Source organism: Semicossyphus pulcher, unplaced genomic scaffold (genome assembly GCF_022749685.1).
Source record: "Semicossyphus pulcher isolate SPU_LCO1_2020_fin unplaced genomic scaffold, fSemPul1.0.p SCAF_1, whole genome shotgun sequence".
In the NCBI taxonomy this organism is placed as follows: domain Eukaryota; kingdom Metazoa; phylum Chordata; class Actinopteri; order Labriformes; family Labridae; genus Semicossyphus; species Semicossyphus pulcher.
In genome coordinates this window covers 15,150,108-15,168,539 of record NW_027211603.1, presented here as the reverse complement: position 1 = coordinate 15,168,539, position 18,432 = coordinate 15,150,108, and the positions used below count along the sequence as shown (strand labels likewise).

The 18,432-nt window shown below is 44.1% G+C and overlaps 1 protein-coding gene across 1 annotated transcript in view; it reads right to left on the bottom strand.

Moving 5' to 3' along the window:
- Positions 1-18,432, bottom strand: part of sox6 (SRY-box transcription factor 6) — a 109,897-nt gene that overhangs the window by 70,785 nt on the left and 20,680 nt on the right. Inside the window, exons 3-4 of the mRNA XM_069671211.1 lie at positions 13,713-13,953; positions 10,512-10,722 (exon numbers count right to left, since the gene is read on the bottom strand). Coding sequence (XP_069527312.1) covers positions 10,512-10,722; positions 13,713-13,953 — 452 coding nt within the window. The remainder of the gene's footprint in view (positions 1-10,511; positions 10,723-13,712; positions 13,954-18,432) is intronic.

Sequence of the window (18,432 nt, the reverse complement as noted above, 5' to 3'; positions counted from 1 at the left end):
GGGAGCCGGGGGGAAAAAACATTCTGAGCACAACAGTGCGTTGTCGCTCATTTTCAGGCAATTACCTTTCCTCGTTGTCAACAGTTTTAATAACCTCTACCATTTCCACGAGACTTTTTGGGTGCAGTTAAATCATTCCAGCTTTTTAATATGTAATTACAAGTGCTGGCATGCATAAATAAAAAGGTCCAACCATGGCAGTGTATTGTGCAGCACCTGCACCTCGTGGTGGGCTTTCTTTAACTGACACCTAATCATTATTCCACTTGGTGAACATCTCTGTTAGTCACCTTTAGACTCTCTGTTTGCTCCTGTAAACAGTTGCTATAAATATACTGTAGGAGATGGGATGTATCTGAGGTTCTGATTTACTCCTTTGTGGCTTCATTTTCTGTTTTTCTTTTTATTCTTTACCTAAAAATGATGTCCAACATATCTCACACTTATCTACATTCCTGTTTGAAAGAGGGGCCAACATCAACTGTAAGTGAAGGGGTCACGGATCACTTGTAGTTTCATGTCAGGTTGAGAAACTGATCTATTTTCTGCTGCTATATTTCATTGATATTTGGAAAGTTTTTCATGTAGCTTCCGGCGTATTTGATTCTTTTTCTTGTATTTATCCCATTAGCAGCTGTGGGTCTCACAGTTTGATTCAAAGTGCACTGAAAGACTTCGACACATACAACCGGAGGTCAAAATGATTACAAACTGCGCCGCTTTAGGTAGTAAAATTTGCAGGTCCCTTTTTGAATCTTTTACCTTTTTCCTCAGGCAGCTAAACACCTCAAAAAATTCTCCCTTATCCGTCGCCATTATCTGCACTGACCACCGTGTTAATCCCACAGTGTTGACCTGGCCATTCTGCGAAGACGTCGACACGCGCAGCACCCTGACCTCTCTAAATAGGACACGTGTCTATCAAGCATATATGAATTAACCATCCCCAAGAGGCTTCACCTCCTGAGCTGAGCAGCATGTGACCTCTCCCAATCCATTTTACTGCGGCACTCTGTGGCAATCAGGCTTGAATTATTAAAGTGAGCAGTGAGCAATGATCAATTCATTGCGGCCCCTGCTCGCAGACCGCCCGGCCGTACTTCAGCAGAAATGACATTGAGAACACTTGAGTATGCTTCCAGACAATGCACATAAATGTGAAATATGTCAGACCCAATATGTCAATAATCATAACTGTACAGGCCGGGGCCATGTCCAGGCTAATCCTGCAGAAATGCTGGGAGATGACAGTGGGGTGAGCAGGTCTGTGATTCAAGTGAATTCTTGGGAGAAAGCAGGGGAGAAGTTGAGGTGTGCAGACAAGAGGCAAGTGTGCTGCATCTAAGATGTGTTGTCATCCCCATCTCCTACCTCTGTACTGCTATTACTCACTGTACATTTTTATTTTTTGAACATATCTTGAAGAAACACGGCTCAAGACTTCGATGCCTTGCAGTACAAATTGGCCAGAAAACAGATTCAAAGTGAAAGAGCAGCCCTATCTCCCTCATATCTACTCAATTTGGAGAGGGAAAAAGAAAAGTAAAGTTGTAAAAATATTGCAATGAAGTATGCAACTCAAGGAACCTGGAAGTCGGAAGAGGGCAAGGAAAAAAAATCCAATCAAAACTTCGCGAGGAGCAGATGAGGAGCCAAGATAAACCAGTACTCAGAGCCCCCAAAACTGCAATCTCCCCTTAAGCCGGAGAGTGGCAGCTGGCAGAACAGCTGGTGAATAGGATTAATGTCAGAAGAATGAAATAAAACTCAACATATGTCCGAGCCTGAGGTGTTGGGACTGTGCGTGATTGTGCCCCCGATGGATGCCATGTGTGCATCTGGAAGGAGCTGCTGTGCTGCTCCGCTCTCTACCCCACAAGGTCACTTTTAAGAACTAGGACCATTAAATGCTTGGATAGCAAAATGAACTTTTCATTCCCTCTCCTTTCCCCTGCTTTTGCTTTAAAGCCTCTATTCTGGCAGCAGAGTGAGTCTATTGAACACGGCTATCAATACAATGCACCCCACCATTCATCAGGGAAACAAACAGTCGCTAATTTGATTGAATGAAGGAAGAGAAAATATGTACAAAGAGACAGACAAGGTCAAAGAGAAGTGGAGGTTTTATAAAAACACAAACATTTCACTCTGTGTTTTGTGTCACACAATTGTTTTTGATTGAAGCCTAATGAAGCCTTTAATCAAACACAGTGCCTTAAAATATCTCAAGTGTGGCATTGGTTAATTATTTTTTTAACTAGTTAACAATAGTGGAATAAAACAAAACTGGAAGGCAGAAAGAGAGAAAAATTAGTAATACATGAACGTGTGTAGTTGACTAGAAAGAAAGTGTTACATGTGGTATGATAGCCGCTGCTGATGAGGGGATCAGCACTTGTGAAGACGAACATTACGAGGAAGAAATCTGTGGACTTGATTTCAATTTATAATTTCCATTTGATGTCGGTAATCATTAGGGTCCACACACTGTAATAAATTATAATAATTTCACACAAAAATTAAATTACTGGGTACCTTGCATTGGGGAGATTCTTTTTTGGGTACCCTGCAATTTAACTGTCAGATCTAAACTTGCCCACTAATCAATGCTGGGAAACATTCACATTTATTCATCTATGTTAAATTAATAGACGTGTGAAGAAAACGTGGAGCGCTGTGATCATGGCTGTTCAGTGTGATTTAGTAAATTAATGGGTGTCTGACTCTACAAGGACAAAAAGGGACTAATAGGATCCACATGAATGCATTACAATTTGCAGTGAAGCCAAGTGTAAGCTATAGACACGGAAACTTTATTTCATCGTAAACGGCGGGCGACAGCGACGCGCTCCAGAGGCCGAACCTCAACATGTGACATTAAAAAAGGCACATATTACAAAAATAAGCCGGGTGGTATACTGTACTTTGATAATACAGCATACTGTAAGGGTGGTGACTTTAGCTCAAACAAGGTCAGTTGAAGTCAATGACAAATTTTTAACTCAGAGTGAGGATATTATTAATTTCTGCTTCTGCAGTTCGGCTTTCCCATTTTCAAATAGTAATTAGAGTCGTTTATTGCATCTTGCAGCCAACTTTGTTTACTAAGATGCCAAAGTTCAGGATGCAACACTGCTGCTTACTGGACTGTAAAACCAAAGGCCACTAATTTTAGATTATGTTGTTCCATCTCAGAGGGGAAAAAGAGGAGACGTGTGCACACATTAAAAAAGTCTTACTATTAAAAAAGTTTATTGACCTTACTTCACATCGCTGTGTGGTCTTTGTTAAGGTTGTTACATAACATTTTTAAATTCTGATTAACACCAGATCTGACAAAATAAAAGGTTCATAAAGAACATTTGTACACTGTTCACTTTCATTTTGCCTGAAGAAGTAAACTTCTTAAAGTCCTCATTCATTTGCTCAAAGTGACTCAATGTGCTGTTGTTCAAGTTGGTTTAGCAACAATAGAAGCTGCATTTCTTTCCTTTTCAACCGGCCCATTCCCTTTCTGTTGGACACAGAGCCGTACGGGCCGAGACCTGCTGGGCGAAGACGGAGAAATTTGCTTCTCATGAGCGACTGAGCTCATTGGTCCAGCTCACAACGGGGGAAGCTAACAAGGCTTACAGTATCGGCTTTGTGGAGCAGAGTGCCACCCACCCAGGGAAAAACTGACAAGGAGGAAGGGAAGAGGAGGTGAGCAGGAAGTTAAATGTTTATATAGTCTAACAACCCAGTGTGCTTTTCCCGATATTTAACTCATTGAAACAAGAATAACAACATTTCAAATAACGTCAACTAATCGATTAATCTTTACGACGTGTTCATACAGCGCATTAACCACTCGACCGGTGCAGACTTCAAATATTATTGTGGAGGTACTTCCAAAGAGAGATGACGTTCATCAAATAATTATAATCATTGGCACTCAGGCTTTGCAGTGCAATAAAACACATTTCTATTCGTTTCTTCTGACATCCTCATCTCATCTCCTGGCACGTGTAACGTTATTGAACAAGGAGAAAGAAAAGCATGGAGTGGGAGGAAACATCTGTTTCATCACTGCTTATTAAACAGTCTCTTTGTTCATCAAAGTTTGGTGCGAGACACTCAAGCTCGCTTTGCTGTTCGGGAGGAAAACAATGCAAATATGTTAATAGGCTGCACCTGCACGAGTTGTCATGTTCGCTTGTGTCGAGGCGGATCTCTCTGCAGGATGGCTGACGTACGTCTGACTTCCAGAACAAGCCTGCAATGTGCTCTGAAATCATTAGCAGGCCACAGAGGCTGTCTGTGCCCGGGGTGTGAGTTACACTCTCACTATTTTGATCCTTGGTCAGATGACACCGGCTCTTTTGTCAAGTTATGTGTGGAGAATGCTTGGGAGTTGAATGCCTCAGCTAGGACAGTGATACTGAGCTGGCACACAAGTCTTTCAGAGTAACCCTACTGCGAGCCCTCACACACATACACTCACACAGACGCACAGCAGGACACAAGTGCCCTCCCTCTGCACCCCATCCCATTGTGGAATAGCCTCTGTTGTCCAATTTTCCGACTGCATTAACCCCTCCTCCTCCACTGTCTTAACTACATGAAGTTTGTCACTTCCATCTGTGTCCCTCTTCGTGTTCCTTTTAGATGCATTTCCCAATCTTTGGCGTCACAGCCCAATGACCGATATAGAACCATTAATGGCTTCAGCCGTCTTATGTGTCAGCGTTTAACCATCTCTGTGCCGCTCCAAAAGCAGTCCGAACATTTAAAGCTGTAGCTGATTTAATCACACAGACATCCACATACAGTACTGAGATTGATCTATTGTTTTAACATCAAATAAGATCATTTGCAATTTCCCTGCACAAGCAGTGACGTCACTGATAAGACAAACCTACAACCAGCGTGTTAGTGTGCGAGTGTGTAAAGACAAACAGGCCTCTGTGCAGCCCTGGCTGTGATTTGTCTCTCACAGACACCCGTTTCCTCCTATCAAGGGGTTCCTGTGCAGCCAGTAAGCCAGGATCACAATGGGAGTTTTGTGCTGCATGGGTGCAGGGGGACACGCTGAACAGCTGAAACCCGGGAAGATGGCCCCTGGAATGCTCCGCAGCAGTTGCTACTGTTGACTAATCGGAATATGAGAAGTGGGGAAGGTGATCTTGAATGCAAAGAATGGCACATTGAAGAAGCAGCTGCTTGTTTTGTCATGTGAATGACCAAGACAGCAGAAAGGGTTCCCGTTTTGAAAGGGGGGCAACAAAATCTATATCTTAGCTTGTGTAAAGTGAAACCTGTGTCGCCCCCCCCCCGGCGTCCTGTGGGGGACGTGCCTGTGTTGTGTGAGGGCTCTGTTTTGGAACAGATAGTAAATACATAATTCAGCAGGAGCAGACCAGACACTCTGTGCTCCCTGTTTCCCTCATACTGCCACTCCATTTAGCCCTGGGCTCTGATCTCAGCCTGGCAGAGGAGCAACTTTGCCACAGGAGAATAAGATGGGGTGGGAGACAAAAATCATGGAAGGAGGGGAAAGGTTGATCTGGATCAGGTACGGGTGATCCAGATCAGAGAAAAAATAGAGAAGAAAAAGAGAGAAGGGAAAAAAGTGGACAAGAAGGAAGAGGATGAGAAAGTGAGATTAGGAAGAAGAGAGGGGCAGGGTGTCTTTTTTTTTTTTTTTGTGAAAGTTCACATGTCAGGCTGGCAGGCTGCCCGCGGCATACAGCCGAAAAATCTATTTAACGTCTGCTTCACAGGGTGACAAGAGGGTTGATTGGCAGAGAGCAGAGAGCCGCTTTTGATCATGTGTCCTAACAAGCGATTCCAGCTCATGTCTCTTCAGCCTGAACAGATCTACATTACCTATTCAAACAAAAGTGACAGACCAGAGCACTGCTCCGCTGGGCTGCTGCACCACGCCACAGGCCAAGAGAGAACACACACACACACACACACACACACACACAGGAAGGCCCCCACTGACACATACAGTACATGCAAGCGCACACACACAGATCTATATTGGCTATTTGATCAAATAGATTACTTGCATCAAGTTAAGTAGCTGGCTGAAATCATGTAGACAGAATAAAGAAGAGACTATTAAAGGAGGTGGGGACGCGGCGCACAGGAGAGATGCTGACTGATGTTTGGCCTGTGTGCGTGTGTCCTGCCAGGAGGGTCCCGGCCTTACGCTGTCCGGTAGGAAGCTGCGCTCAGAGGCAGCGCAGAGCTATGTGTGAAGATTGCCACGAAAAAACCTGCAACCAAGGCAACTGGATTTCTAGCACTCATTGCATATGCATAGAGTCAGAGGCTCATGCTCAGATCATTATAACAAAGATTCCTATTAATTAGGTGGGATAAAGCAGAACCAGATGACATGGCAGCTGGGATGAGAGGAGAGGGGAGAAGGGAGGGTAGGGGAAGAGGAGGGGAGGAAGTGCATCAGTCTGTTGGGGGGAGGGAAGGAATGTATAAGATAGACTGTAATATATGTATAATGTAATTCACCTTTAGGAAAAAATCCTTTGAAATGCTACGTTTCGATTAAAAAAATAAAGAAGTCTTTGTGCGTTTAAGCACCTGCAACCAATTTCCAGCGAGGCGTCAGCAGGGGCTGTGACACTGACAGGGGACGGTGTTACAACAGAGTCAAGAGTTCATCAGTGCTAATCAGACCACAGGCTTAGAGCTGATCCTATTCTCTCCCAAAGCTTTCACCCATCCCTGAATCTCATTACATGGCCTGTTGTAATAGGGGATAATGACCTGGGGCCACGCACACAATGCTGATCACTCCCCCCACACTCAACCTACTGCGCAGTCATTATACAGTGATAATACACAACCTCGCCGTGGGGATTACACTTCTAAATAGAGGAGAGGTGATAAAGGCGGAGCGAGAGAGGAGAAAGGTCTAAGGGCTAACACGTACAGTACACACATACTGTATAACCCCAATGCCCCGACACAATTAGTTCGCAGTGGCACGCCGTGTTGTGCTGGTTTGTGTCACAGGCAATGATCAGGTTGCCATACCTTACTCTTTTCTCAGTAAACGTCCTTCTACCTGGGATTAAAAATGGCTCACAGTCTGGCTGAAAGGTGCTACGGCTCCCCTTTGCTAAGCTAATTAGCCATGACACTGTCAAAGGGCTCCAGGTGTGGAGTATTCTGCTTGAGATCCACCCTGACTGGTGGAAAAGGCTGGAGTGTCAAAGAAGGGCATCACTTTAATGTAGTTGCCTGACTGTCTGTCTGCTTCTTGATGTTTATTGAGGATAGCTTCAGATTACAAGTAAAATGCACGATAAATTATGGCCCAGGATTACATGCAGCTGTTTTCTAACAATATCCAGGTAACTGAGCATATTGGTTTACTATGATCATTGGTGCCATAGCTATAATCAACAAAAGTAAAGACAGCTTCTTACTCAAATACTGAGAAACTATGACACTAAGTTGTAGCATTTTAATGGCACCAACTGAAACCAGTTTAAACTTCCTGAACCTTTTACTCAGATTAGTATCTATACGCCCGTCATTTAGGCAGTTTGACTCACCAAAACAAAAAGAAAGCAACCACTCACTAACACAAAGATGACAAAAGACACATAAGTGCATCCTATTCACTGCAGGTTTCTACTGACAAGGACTCAACGTGCAGATACCAGGCCCAGGAAAATCCCTAAAAGCCGTCACAGGAAGCTTAAACTCAATTACCCGTCCTTGTCTTGGGGACGATCATAAAGGCCCAACACACAAAGTATTTCTGTGTTGACTTGCACAGTATTGATTCATACTTTAGTGCATTATATAAAACTGTTCTAATTGCATGTGAATCAAATCAAGGTCACCTTGAGTTTTTATAATGCCGGCTGTTTTTCTTTTCCCCTCCTCATACTTTATACTGACATTTTTAACTCTTGACAAGTGCTGTCTGGAGACCTATCCATAAATAATGCATTTACAATACCTAGTAAATAAACATGGGGCACAATCGTTAGCCCTGCTGGCAACTGGGCCTAATAGAGCTTTTACAGCAAAGGTGACTATTCAGCTAAATGCGCCGCTTGCTGCTGGGAGGACATTTTCATTCATTAGCACAGTCACAAGCACTTAAAGCACTTTAAGGAGCAGAAATGGAGAGGAAGGGTGGAAGGATGGAGAGGGTGAAAGGGTACAAGTATATAGAGATGGAAGAATGGAGGAGTGATACGTACAACACTGAGACACGGACTCTATTGTTAGAAGAAGACACCATGGTCAGTGAAGGAAACTGGCCTTAACTCTTATTTAAATGGACACATACAGTATCGGTTAAGGGAGCCTTAGCAGGGATATAGCTGTCACCTAATTATTGCTTCTTGAAGGTCACATGATCAAAATCACTCAATAATTCAGATACAATATCAGCACATAAAAAGGAGTTGTTAGGGATCAAATGTGTCGTTCTGACAGCATAAACGACTCCAAACTCAACAGCAGGAAGCACTGTACACTTACAACCATCGTCAACAATATCTGGATACTCGACCATTTGTTTCCCCGCTCCACTTGAGGTCACCAGGTTCATCCCCAGCCCATCAGGACAATGAACTGTGCCGACCAGACAAGTGAGCCCACAGAAGAATGGTAGCAGATGGTGGAGAGTCTCAGAGGACCCCGGTGATCCCGACCACTCAGGCACCAAAGCAGCAGAATTAGAAACAACAGTTGTCATGCTTAGATAAGCGATATATTTAGCTCATCTGTTGCTTGTGTCACATTAGCGGCGTCATTAAGACAACAAATGGCTTCTCCAACCTTCTTGTATGTTCTTTAATAGGTTAATCCTGCCCCCTTTCATGTCTCCGACTGTGTCTCTCTCCATAAACAAAGGCATAAGATTATGATTTGTCTGCGAGATTTTCCTTTGCTTGTTCTAAGAGTCCCTCTCCTTCCATTTTACAGTAATCACTGATCATCACCGCTGAAGCTTCCTCGAGTGCTCTCCAGAACGGAGTATCTCTCAGTTCCTGCAGCTCGGGGACAGCAGACTGAACTTTGTGAGGCTCTTGTCTTCTGCTGTGTTCCCCGCTCGGAAACTAATTTCCTTCAACAAGGGACTTTATTTAGGTGGCGATGATACACAGCGCATGAGGCAGACCAAGTCTCTATTATTAACAGGAGATTAAAACAGCTGTATGGCACTCTAAAGCAGCCTCTCCTCCCTGCGCTAACATACGGCCCTGGATTACAAGCTGCACTTGACCATTTAAATTACTGCAACAACCAGCCTTCACCAGCTGGGGCTCATTACCATAACGCTCGCCGTCGCTGCAGAGAGCACCGACAGTGTTGGCCTGGAAAATCAACCCTGAGAGAAGCAAGGCGCATGAAATATATCCTTACCTTTGGGTAAAACAAAGAGCAGCAAAACCACTTTACTTCTTTTATCAACTAACATTTTTTGTGTACAGGAAGACAACTTTCTCTGCACCTTGGGATCAGCTCCAGATTTAAGCCCAGTGTCAAGAGGACCAGTCGTAAGAATACGGCATGTTCCTGATATCAGTAACTACTATCGTAGAATAAGCGTGTCCAGATGTATCTTGCGTGTTGTGGTGGACCTTTGTTGGTCATTTCGCTCCATTTCCAGCATCCAAACTTTCCAAATGATCTCCCATTGTTGTGTTTATTATTATCCAAACCACACCACACATAATCAGTCCCCACACCAGGAGGAGACTAACCGATTATCTGAGAGCCCTGTGACGCTCTGATACAAAGATCACCAAACGAACACTTAAAAAAGAAGTGGCAAATTATTTTTAGGCTAACAGAGGTCTAATTTATTCGTCTGATGAAGTGCTTAAGCTAAGAGCTCCCCAGACACTAAATGAGACACATGCGTTCCCGAGGGGGTTTAGCATTTGATTGGATGTAGTTATATTACTACAGCCCTAATTAAGAAGGGGGATGTGTTTCAGCAGCTCTTTCAAATATTTGTTTTTCCGCCATACTCTTGATAGACTGCAGGCTGTGGGAGGGAGAGCCGAGCAGGGTGAAACGGGGTGCAGATATGACATAGGCCCAGCAGTCTTATCGCAGAAAAGGATTTTTAAGTTGTAGGAAAATAAAAGGTCGGAAATTGTGGTAGCAAAGTTTGATGAATACCTGCGCTGAGTGAAAAGTGTTCTGTGCGGCAAAGTAAGAAGAGGTAATGTTCCTGGCATCAGGTCAGCACTTTGACTTTTATAGTCAAAGAGTTTTGCTTGGCACAGAGGAAGACCACACTTATGCTGATGTGCACTGCCACACAGTCTTTGTCATGTTGGAGGAGGTTCAGAACCAAGTGGAAACACGGTAGCGTCAGTATTCCCAGCGTGTGTGTGTGCTCGAGAAAAAGATTCGGACATTCAGGGAGCTAGCAAGAGGGAAAGCTTTGGAAGTTCAGGCGCACGTTGGAGGGAAACAGCGTACACACAAACACACACGCACACACACGTAGGGAGTCATACCGTCTTGCTCTGTCTTTGTCATCTCCTCCAGCTTCTTCTGCTTCAGCGTGTCCACTACGTCTGCCAGGCTTCCTTTGCGGCGCTCCGGAGTTCCAAAGGCTGATCCGCTCAGCAGGTCGCTCCGCTCCCGGGCCCCCTCCTCCGGCTTGTGTGGAGAAGTGGAATTGTTCCGGAAGGAGTACAGGGAGCATACTTTATTGCTGTCAGATTCCTGTAAGACAAACACAGGTCGGGGCAGGGGTGGGGGGGGGTTGGCGACAAGGGATGGGATTTATATTAAATGATGAGTGTGATTCTGTGTTCTGTCAGGGCTCCATTGAGCTTCCTGACAGTTTTTCATTCAAATGCAGTGATTGCTGGGTTTGTGCAGCTCAGGGGCGATTTGGCCGTATCAAATGGCTCCTCTCTGGCTTTCACACAGCAGATTTCTGTCTTCTACAGCGCTAGCCGCGCTGGTAAATGAGACATGACAAGCGAAAAACTGAGATGAAATGATGAGGTACACTTTCATAGGGCATATCCATAATGTGCTCAGGCTTTACTTTTCATCTGCAGAGACTACACAGAGCAAACCTCCCAACTGTAATTTCTCAAATTGCTTTTGAGTGTGCATTTGTGTTAGGGTGACTGCTGTGTAATTTGTTCATTTTCTAGCGGAGACCTATTCTCAGCTGAGTGCCTCGAGCCGTCGTAAATCTGTGTCCTGTCTCAAGCTGTTGTTGTTTTTCAGTCCCACCTGTGTATGGTTTAGTATTTAACTAAGGGTCCTGTCTGTGGCTGACTGGCTGAGTGCTCCCTGTGCACAAACAGAGACATGAAGGAAACGGGGAGAAGAATGAGGGGGAGAGAGAGGGGGAGAGAATACTCTGCACATGGGAGTGCACGGTGAGCACGCAGACCGTGGCTGAGGGTTGCGTCTGACAGAAGGTGGTGTTAATTATGGTTTGTGGAGTCTGAGAAAGCAGAAGGTAGCTAAGCAGCCAGGAGTTTGCAGCCTTTAACGGGGGAACACTTAGCTCTGATTTAAACTTTGGCCTTCATGGTGAAGAGAATAAACACGACACACATCTGTATCCAGCACACCTACGCTGGAAAAGTCAGCTTTAATCAACAGCACAGTGATAACAGAGTGTTATAACGCAGGGGTGAATGATAGAACCACGTCTGGAGCCACTGACAATCCTGAATAAAAAGTCAGGAATGCTATAAACTGGGCAGGAATGTTGATGTGCCAAACTCTCATCCCTGCGTTACAAGTCAGGCTGCAGGCAGAGGTGCAGTTGGTGTGTAGGGTGGTCTGGTACCAAGCGCCAGGGTGGCACGACCTACTCGCCGACTCTGCACCTCCCGGCCCCGGTGCTGGATGATTATGCAGCGTGGCAGAGACAGTGGAGAGTGCTTGAGGGGAGTGGAGCAGTGCTGGGTTAATCAGCTGGCGCAGGTTCAGGGCACAGCCCACACAGACGCATGGCACAGCAGTGGAGTCAGGTAATCAGCAACGGCAACACTCTCATTCCTTTCTCCTTATGCCTTTTTCTTCTCTCCGTCTCTCCCTGTCGTCCTTCATTTTACCTTTTCTGTTTTCTCTTTTGCTCATTTTGTCTTTTACTCTTTTTCACATCCTTTCTTTCACTTCCTATTTTCACCTTTTACTTATTTTAAATTATCTCTAAATATAATAAATCTAGGATAAAGAAACATTTTACAGTCTGTACAGTGCAGTGTTTCATGTCCAGACACATAATCACAACTATTGGAGGTGATCATATTTAATATAAATATGTTCATCTCTTTTATTTAGGAAGCCATCATCCAGCCATTTGTGATTACTTAACTGTAAAGCCTTTTCATCTGTCCTCAGGTTACTGGGATGGCTGCTAGCCTGGGTTTTTGTTGTTGTTGTTTTTGGCTTTTGCCTTTATTAGACAGGACAGCTGAAGAGAGACAGGAAATATGGGGAGTAGAGAGTGGGGGATGACATGCACCAAATGACCGGCCGACCGGGAGTCGAACCTGCGATCAGTGCGATGAGGACTGTAGCCTCTGTACACACGGCGCCTGCTCTACCGACTAATCTAAACCACCGGCTGTTAGTCTTGTTTACCTCAGAAAAAGATCTGACACATTTTGACCATATCTACTTTAACCATATTGTTGACTCTACTACGCCTAACAAATATATCATACCTATCGATTCACACGAGTTACAAAAATATTAAAGCTTTGCAGAGGATGCTCTTGATAAATCGTCCCGAATTTCCTCCCTGGGGATCAATAAAGTATTATCTGATCTTATATAAAAAAGAAAGAAATGTTTTATACTTGTCTTTTTTTTGTTTTACTTTCAATCAGTCAGGATTAAGACATCTTGTTGCCATTTTTGCTAGTTACATAGTAAATGTTTTTTAAAGGTGCTATTAAAATAATGAGTGGTCGTATTATAGAATTGATCATTTTAAATGAATATTGATTGTAGGTATTTGTTAACTTTTTTATGTTTCTAACTCTACATAATAAAACTTGTTAAAATCCTTAAACCCCTTAATGTGCCACAGATGAGGACACCTGAGCAGCCCTTTGCCTGTCAATTACCTCCATCAGTCAGCATGCACACCCCAGCATCCTGAGGAGCAGTCTGCTACAGAGGCTATTCAAATGTGTGTGTATGTGTGCGATTGCATGTGTGTTGTACTGCAATGCTGCTGTGTTGAGGCTCTCGGAGGGCGGCTGCAGAGCTACTTCAGAGGCCCTCTGGGTCTCTTTACCACAGACCCGTCTGTCACAGACAACCACCTGCCTCCCATGTCTATAGCCCACAAGTGCCTGTGCTCTTCCCCTCTCCGCTCACATCAAAGCTGCTTTGCACTTAGAATGTACAGCGTTTGGGGTCTGGCTGCAGATGTAGCTTTTACCCGACAAGACAAACAAGGCATGTGAAGGTGTTTGTTTAATAGCAAAAAGAATAGAAGCTAATGGAAGCACATACAGCTTCATTCCCTCCCATTGGGTCATGAGGCCACTTTGTGCCATTCACATTATTCAAGGGAGAGTTAGAGGTCCTCTGTTTGACCTACTAGTAATCTGAAGAACACAGAATCCCAGAAGTTTTGAGGACATTTCAGGTAGCAGTGGTTATCCAGCATCAGCATGGGATCAAGTACATATTCTTTTGCATGTTTGTAGCATGTTGAAATGTCTCACCATGCGCTGCTGGGCTGACACCAGGCTGTCCCAGTCGCTCTCCGGCGGTACGCTGCTGAGCGGCTGCATTTCGTCGAGCTGGGCTTTTCCGTGCAGCAGGCTGTGCAGGGGCAGCTGTGGCGTACCGTGGGCCTCGGCGCTCTCCTCTTTCTCCCAAGACAAGTGCTCCTGACTCATGGCGTCATCCCCGTCGACCACAGAGGCGAAAGGAGACGTGGCTTGCTTGGAAGACATGACTCTGCTGCGGAGCGAGAAAAGAGAGGAAGAGAGTGGAGGTTAAGAAAGGATGTCTCACGGACATCTTGAAGTTACGTTCATTGTGTGGGCTGAAACGGGGATTATTAGTGGTGCACCTGAGCAGATCATGGACTGAATGCTCTACCTGACTGTCGCCTGTTGGCCTGCAGAGTTTGGAGCAGACTATGGGGTCCCTAATCCTGTGTTTAATGTAGATGGATGGCTTTATCTCAGGCTGGAGCATCGCCTGCTTGGGTCCTGGCCCAAACCCTTAAACACTTACACTTAGTCAGCCAGGCGGAGGGACGACCATCACGATATATAAAACTCACAAATAACTTAACTCCTGCACGACAGAGATGTGAAACAAAGTTGCTTTTCTTGCCTGAAAATAATTTGTCTTTTTCAAAGCTACCCGACGTATCTCCTTTATCTCTCATGTTGATTTGATTTTGTCCTTCAAACATCGTCTAATCTCCGTTATGTGGGTTTATTTCACTCTGTAGCAATCACTCCCGAACAAAAACCAGCCTCAGCTTTTGTTTCCACTTTTCAACTTTGTAAATTATGAACATTTCGGTTGCTCCCTCAGGCCAACAAATTCCACTACAGCGGAGTTAAAAGCAACAGAAGTTAATTCACAAATGTGTCACACGCTTTCATGAATATCACAGTGAAGAGAGTACTTGACTTATCAGGTGCAAAGAAAATTCATGTTAATTCCAATTTCTTTTTTTTCTTTTTTTACAACTAATTCTGATTTCTTTTTCTCACTATTAATGAGGCCACACTCAATGAAGGAAATTAAACTCTGTGCCAGCAAATCTAATTTAATACATTTGCTATTAAATAAAAAGGGGATAACACGGCCTTCTACTAATGTGAATTAGGGAGAAGGAGCTGGGGCATATTTAACTCCTCATCCGCTCTTCCCTGAGTTGCTCTGCTCAGTTCTCTAAACTACAGGATGTCGGATGTGTGTGGGTGAGAAAGCAGACATTGGGGGTGTGAAGGTATGGGCCTGTGTTTGGATGTGACAAAATGCTCGGGGTACTGTTTGTACTACATTTGATCAGTGATCAGCCTCTGCCTCGTTCTGCTGCTCTATCCACAGGGGTCAGTGTGACAGCACTTTAGTTCCACCCTCAGCTTGCCCTGGGGGGTATGAGAGAGAGAGAGAAGGGGGGTCTCAAGGTTGAGGCAGGCTGTGGTGCGATGGTGTCCTTGAACTTTCTAGTCGGAGTCAGGCACAGACAGATAGGGGGAAGATATGTTGCCTTAAAACTGGAGTTCAGGAACAAGGTTTTTGGGGTCTTAATTATGGAGATCTTTGTTATTAGGCGTGTTATTTATGTACACACACTGTTGAATTATTGTCGATTATTGATATTTTTATTATCTATCAATGAAAGGTTGTTTTTTTTGTACAGCACCTTTGGAAAAACTAAGGAAGATTGAAGTGTTGTACAAAAAGCTAAAGCAACATTTCAAAGACAAAATGAAAATACAACAAAGTATAAAAGTATAACATTTAAAATACAATCAAATTAACTGGTTGGACTCTAATGAAAGACAGATACAGTGCAGTTGCAGTTCTACAATAAAAGTTATGAGTCGGTTTAGTCTTTAGTTTAAGCAGATCTCAGATATTCTGGACATTAGGCAGGACAGAGAGCATAAGGTTTGTTTAACCCTCAAAACAGTAAGCAGACCAAGTGTTCCTATCTATTACCACATTGTTTCACACTGGCACATAGTCACACATCAACCTGAGCAGGGGAGTGGGACCCAAACAATGGCAGCCTTAAGTTAATCTCATGTGTCTCAGCAGCTGAACAAACAAGCCCAGGTAGATGTCAGGGCAGGAGTGTGAAACGTGTGCCTGTCCGTCTGTGTGTCTGTCGGCCTCTCCCGCTGTCTGTCATCGTCTGAGCCTGCGTGTGTTGCCGGCTGTGTCTTTAGTGGGATTGAGCCCTCAATTTTAATCAGCCATTAAATTGTTTCCTGTAATTATATCAAAGAGAAAGTGATCTCAAAATTGGCTACAGTTAATTGAAAATCAAAAGTCAGAGTAAAGTTCAGAGCAGGCATGTAATGGTGAGAAGAGGGGGCAGTGTGTGTGTGTGTGTGTGTGTGCGTGTGTGTGCGCATGTAGATCCTGACGTATTTTTTATTCATGCAGCCAAAAAGCCCGAGCCTGCAGCGCAACAAGCACCTCGTCCTCAATGGAGTGTGAGAGTGAAACAAAGCACTGCTTTTGTCTTACACAGTAAATCAAGTGGTATTATTTTACCACTAAAATATTCAGTCTCTCAGGCACTTTTACTTTGGTCTCCAGCCATCAGTCAAACTGCTGAGGCGTGAGCGAGAGAAGGGGATCGAGAGAGAGAGAGAAAAGGAGCGGTGGAGCCTCCATCCTCCTGTAACATGTGTCTACAGCAATCTTGTTAAAGAATGCAACAGATCTGCGGCAGGCTCCATAACAGTATTTGTCAGCAGGAGTTAATAATTTATTAGCAGTGCTGGGAGGGCTGCGCTCAGGCAGCTTAAGAGTGCAGAGAAGCCCCCTCTGCCCCACCCCCACCTTCGACAAGCCCCATACAATACTGCCTCGTATTATTGAAAGGGAAAAGGGGAAGCGCAGGCGGTAATTCTCTGAAAATATCTGAGGGCAACCGTACAGTATTTTATCCCTCATATTTGGAGAGGGGCGCACACAGCGCTGAGATCTAAAGGGGCTTGTGTGCAACAGATCAGCACAGACACAACAAAGACATTTGATGAGGAGCAGAATTCAGCAGAATGCATGCAGAATATGATCATATTTTCACTGCTCACAGCCTTGGAGTTTGTGCTCGCAAAATAAAATCAGCAAAACAGCAGCTGCAGTGTATTCTGGTGCTGTTGAAATAACTTACACACATTAATAATTAAGTCAGTTTATCTGGGAATAAAAATAAGCCCAAAATGTGCTTTAACAAACCAAACAGTGGGAATATGGTGAACTGAAGGGGCGGCTCATAAATTCTTGACAGGCCGCCCTCCCTCATGCTTGATTACACAACAACAATGGACAACTAACAAACCAGAGTAATCAATAAGTGCATGAAATGCTGCTTTCCTGCCTACTTTCTCAAAGACAAAGCCCCTGTGACTTTGAAGCCCGCGGGCAGAGACGAGGGACGCTCGCTTAGAAAAGAAAACAGGTCTATATATAGCTGACAATATTGCACACATTTGAAGGATTAGGATTGAAGTTCTGCAGGCGCGGGCTCATGTAGCCTGGAATGCTTTGAGTCATGAATTGTTCCCTGAGATAATGTTTCATCAGCGTGCAAAACAACCTCGGCTTAATTGGAGAGTATTAGAGGAGTGTTGTGCTCTGCTCATCTCGGGGGTCTTGTGACCGCGGGGCCATGTGTCCTCGGCTATCCCATTTCCTCTTTCATCGTAAAAGGGTCTGGCTGACTTTCACCCTGACGCTGTATGTGCTCAGTCACACTGTTTACCTTTTATAGACAATGGTGATAAGTCTACTCCACACCCACCCACCATACCCATATGCCCACTTGTCTGCCTCACTGCTGATGTCTTGCACACTTTGAGAATAGTAGAATTTTACACTTTGTTCCTTATTAGTGGACAAAAACAGAGAAAATCTAATGACTAACTAAAAAGAAGAAGACTGTTAATGTGTGTACTAATGCACAGGATGCATTAATTGCACTTAATTCATGTGAAGGATAAAAAACACAATTTTAAGTGATAAAAATATGTTTATTCCTGTATAAATGTAAACTTTTAAAACTTGCTATTCGAGCATAAATACAGAAAGTCTGCACTTGACTGCGGCCTGCGTCTGACTGTGTGGTATCTTTAATTGTATCCAATTAAAAAAAGAGTTTTTTATTCTCTCACTTTATCACTGATTTATACTAAAGGAGCTTTTAGGCGTTTGTACCAAACTAAGCACTTATAGTTTCAAAAGAAATGTCGGGACTTAAATTGTGAATTTGTTTAATTAAATTAATTTTAATCTTCATAATAAGTTTTAACAGAATAAGAATTAATGTTGACTATAAGTTCTGGTGAAAATAAAATAGTTAAATCCTCCTTTATTCTGTGAGAGAGAGCGAGAGAGAGAGAGAGAAAATCATCTGTGTGTTTCCCTTCAGGGGTTCCTCCTGTTCTAACAGGTGTCGTGGTAGGGTTCCTCTGGGTTCTTCACCTGCCATAATGAGATATTACTACCTGACAGCTCCCAGCTGGAGGAGCATTGACACGGAATCCACCGTTTAGCACAATTAAATTATCACCCTCCATTGTGATTGTGCCATGCTGTGCAGCAGCCAGCTCTCTGGATACATAATCAACTCCTAACACGGGGCTGCGCACCACACACAGTTAGTCTCTTTTACACACACACACTTAGACAGAGAGTGTGCACGCACATTCATGTTTGTCTGTTGTCTAGCTCCTGCTC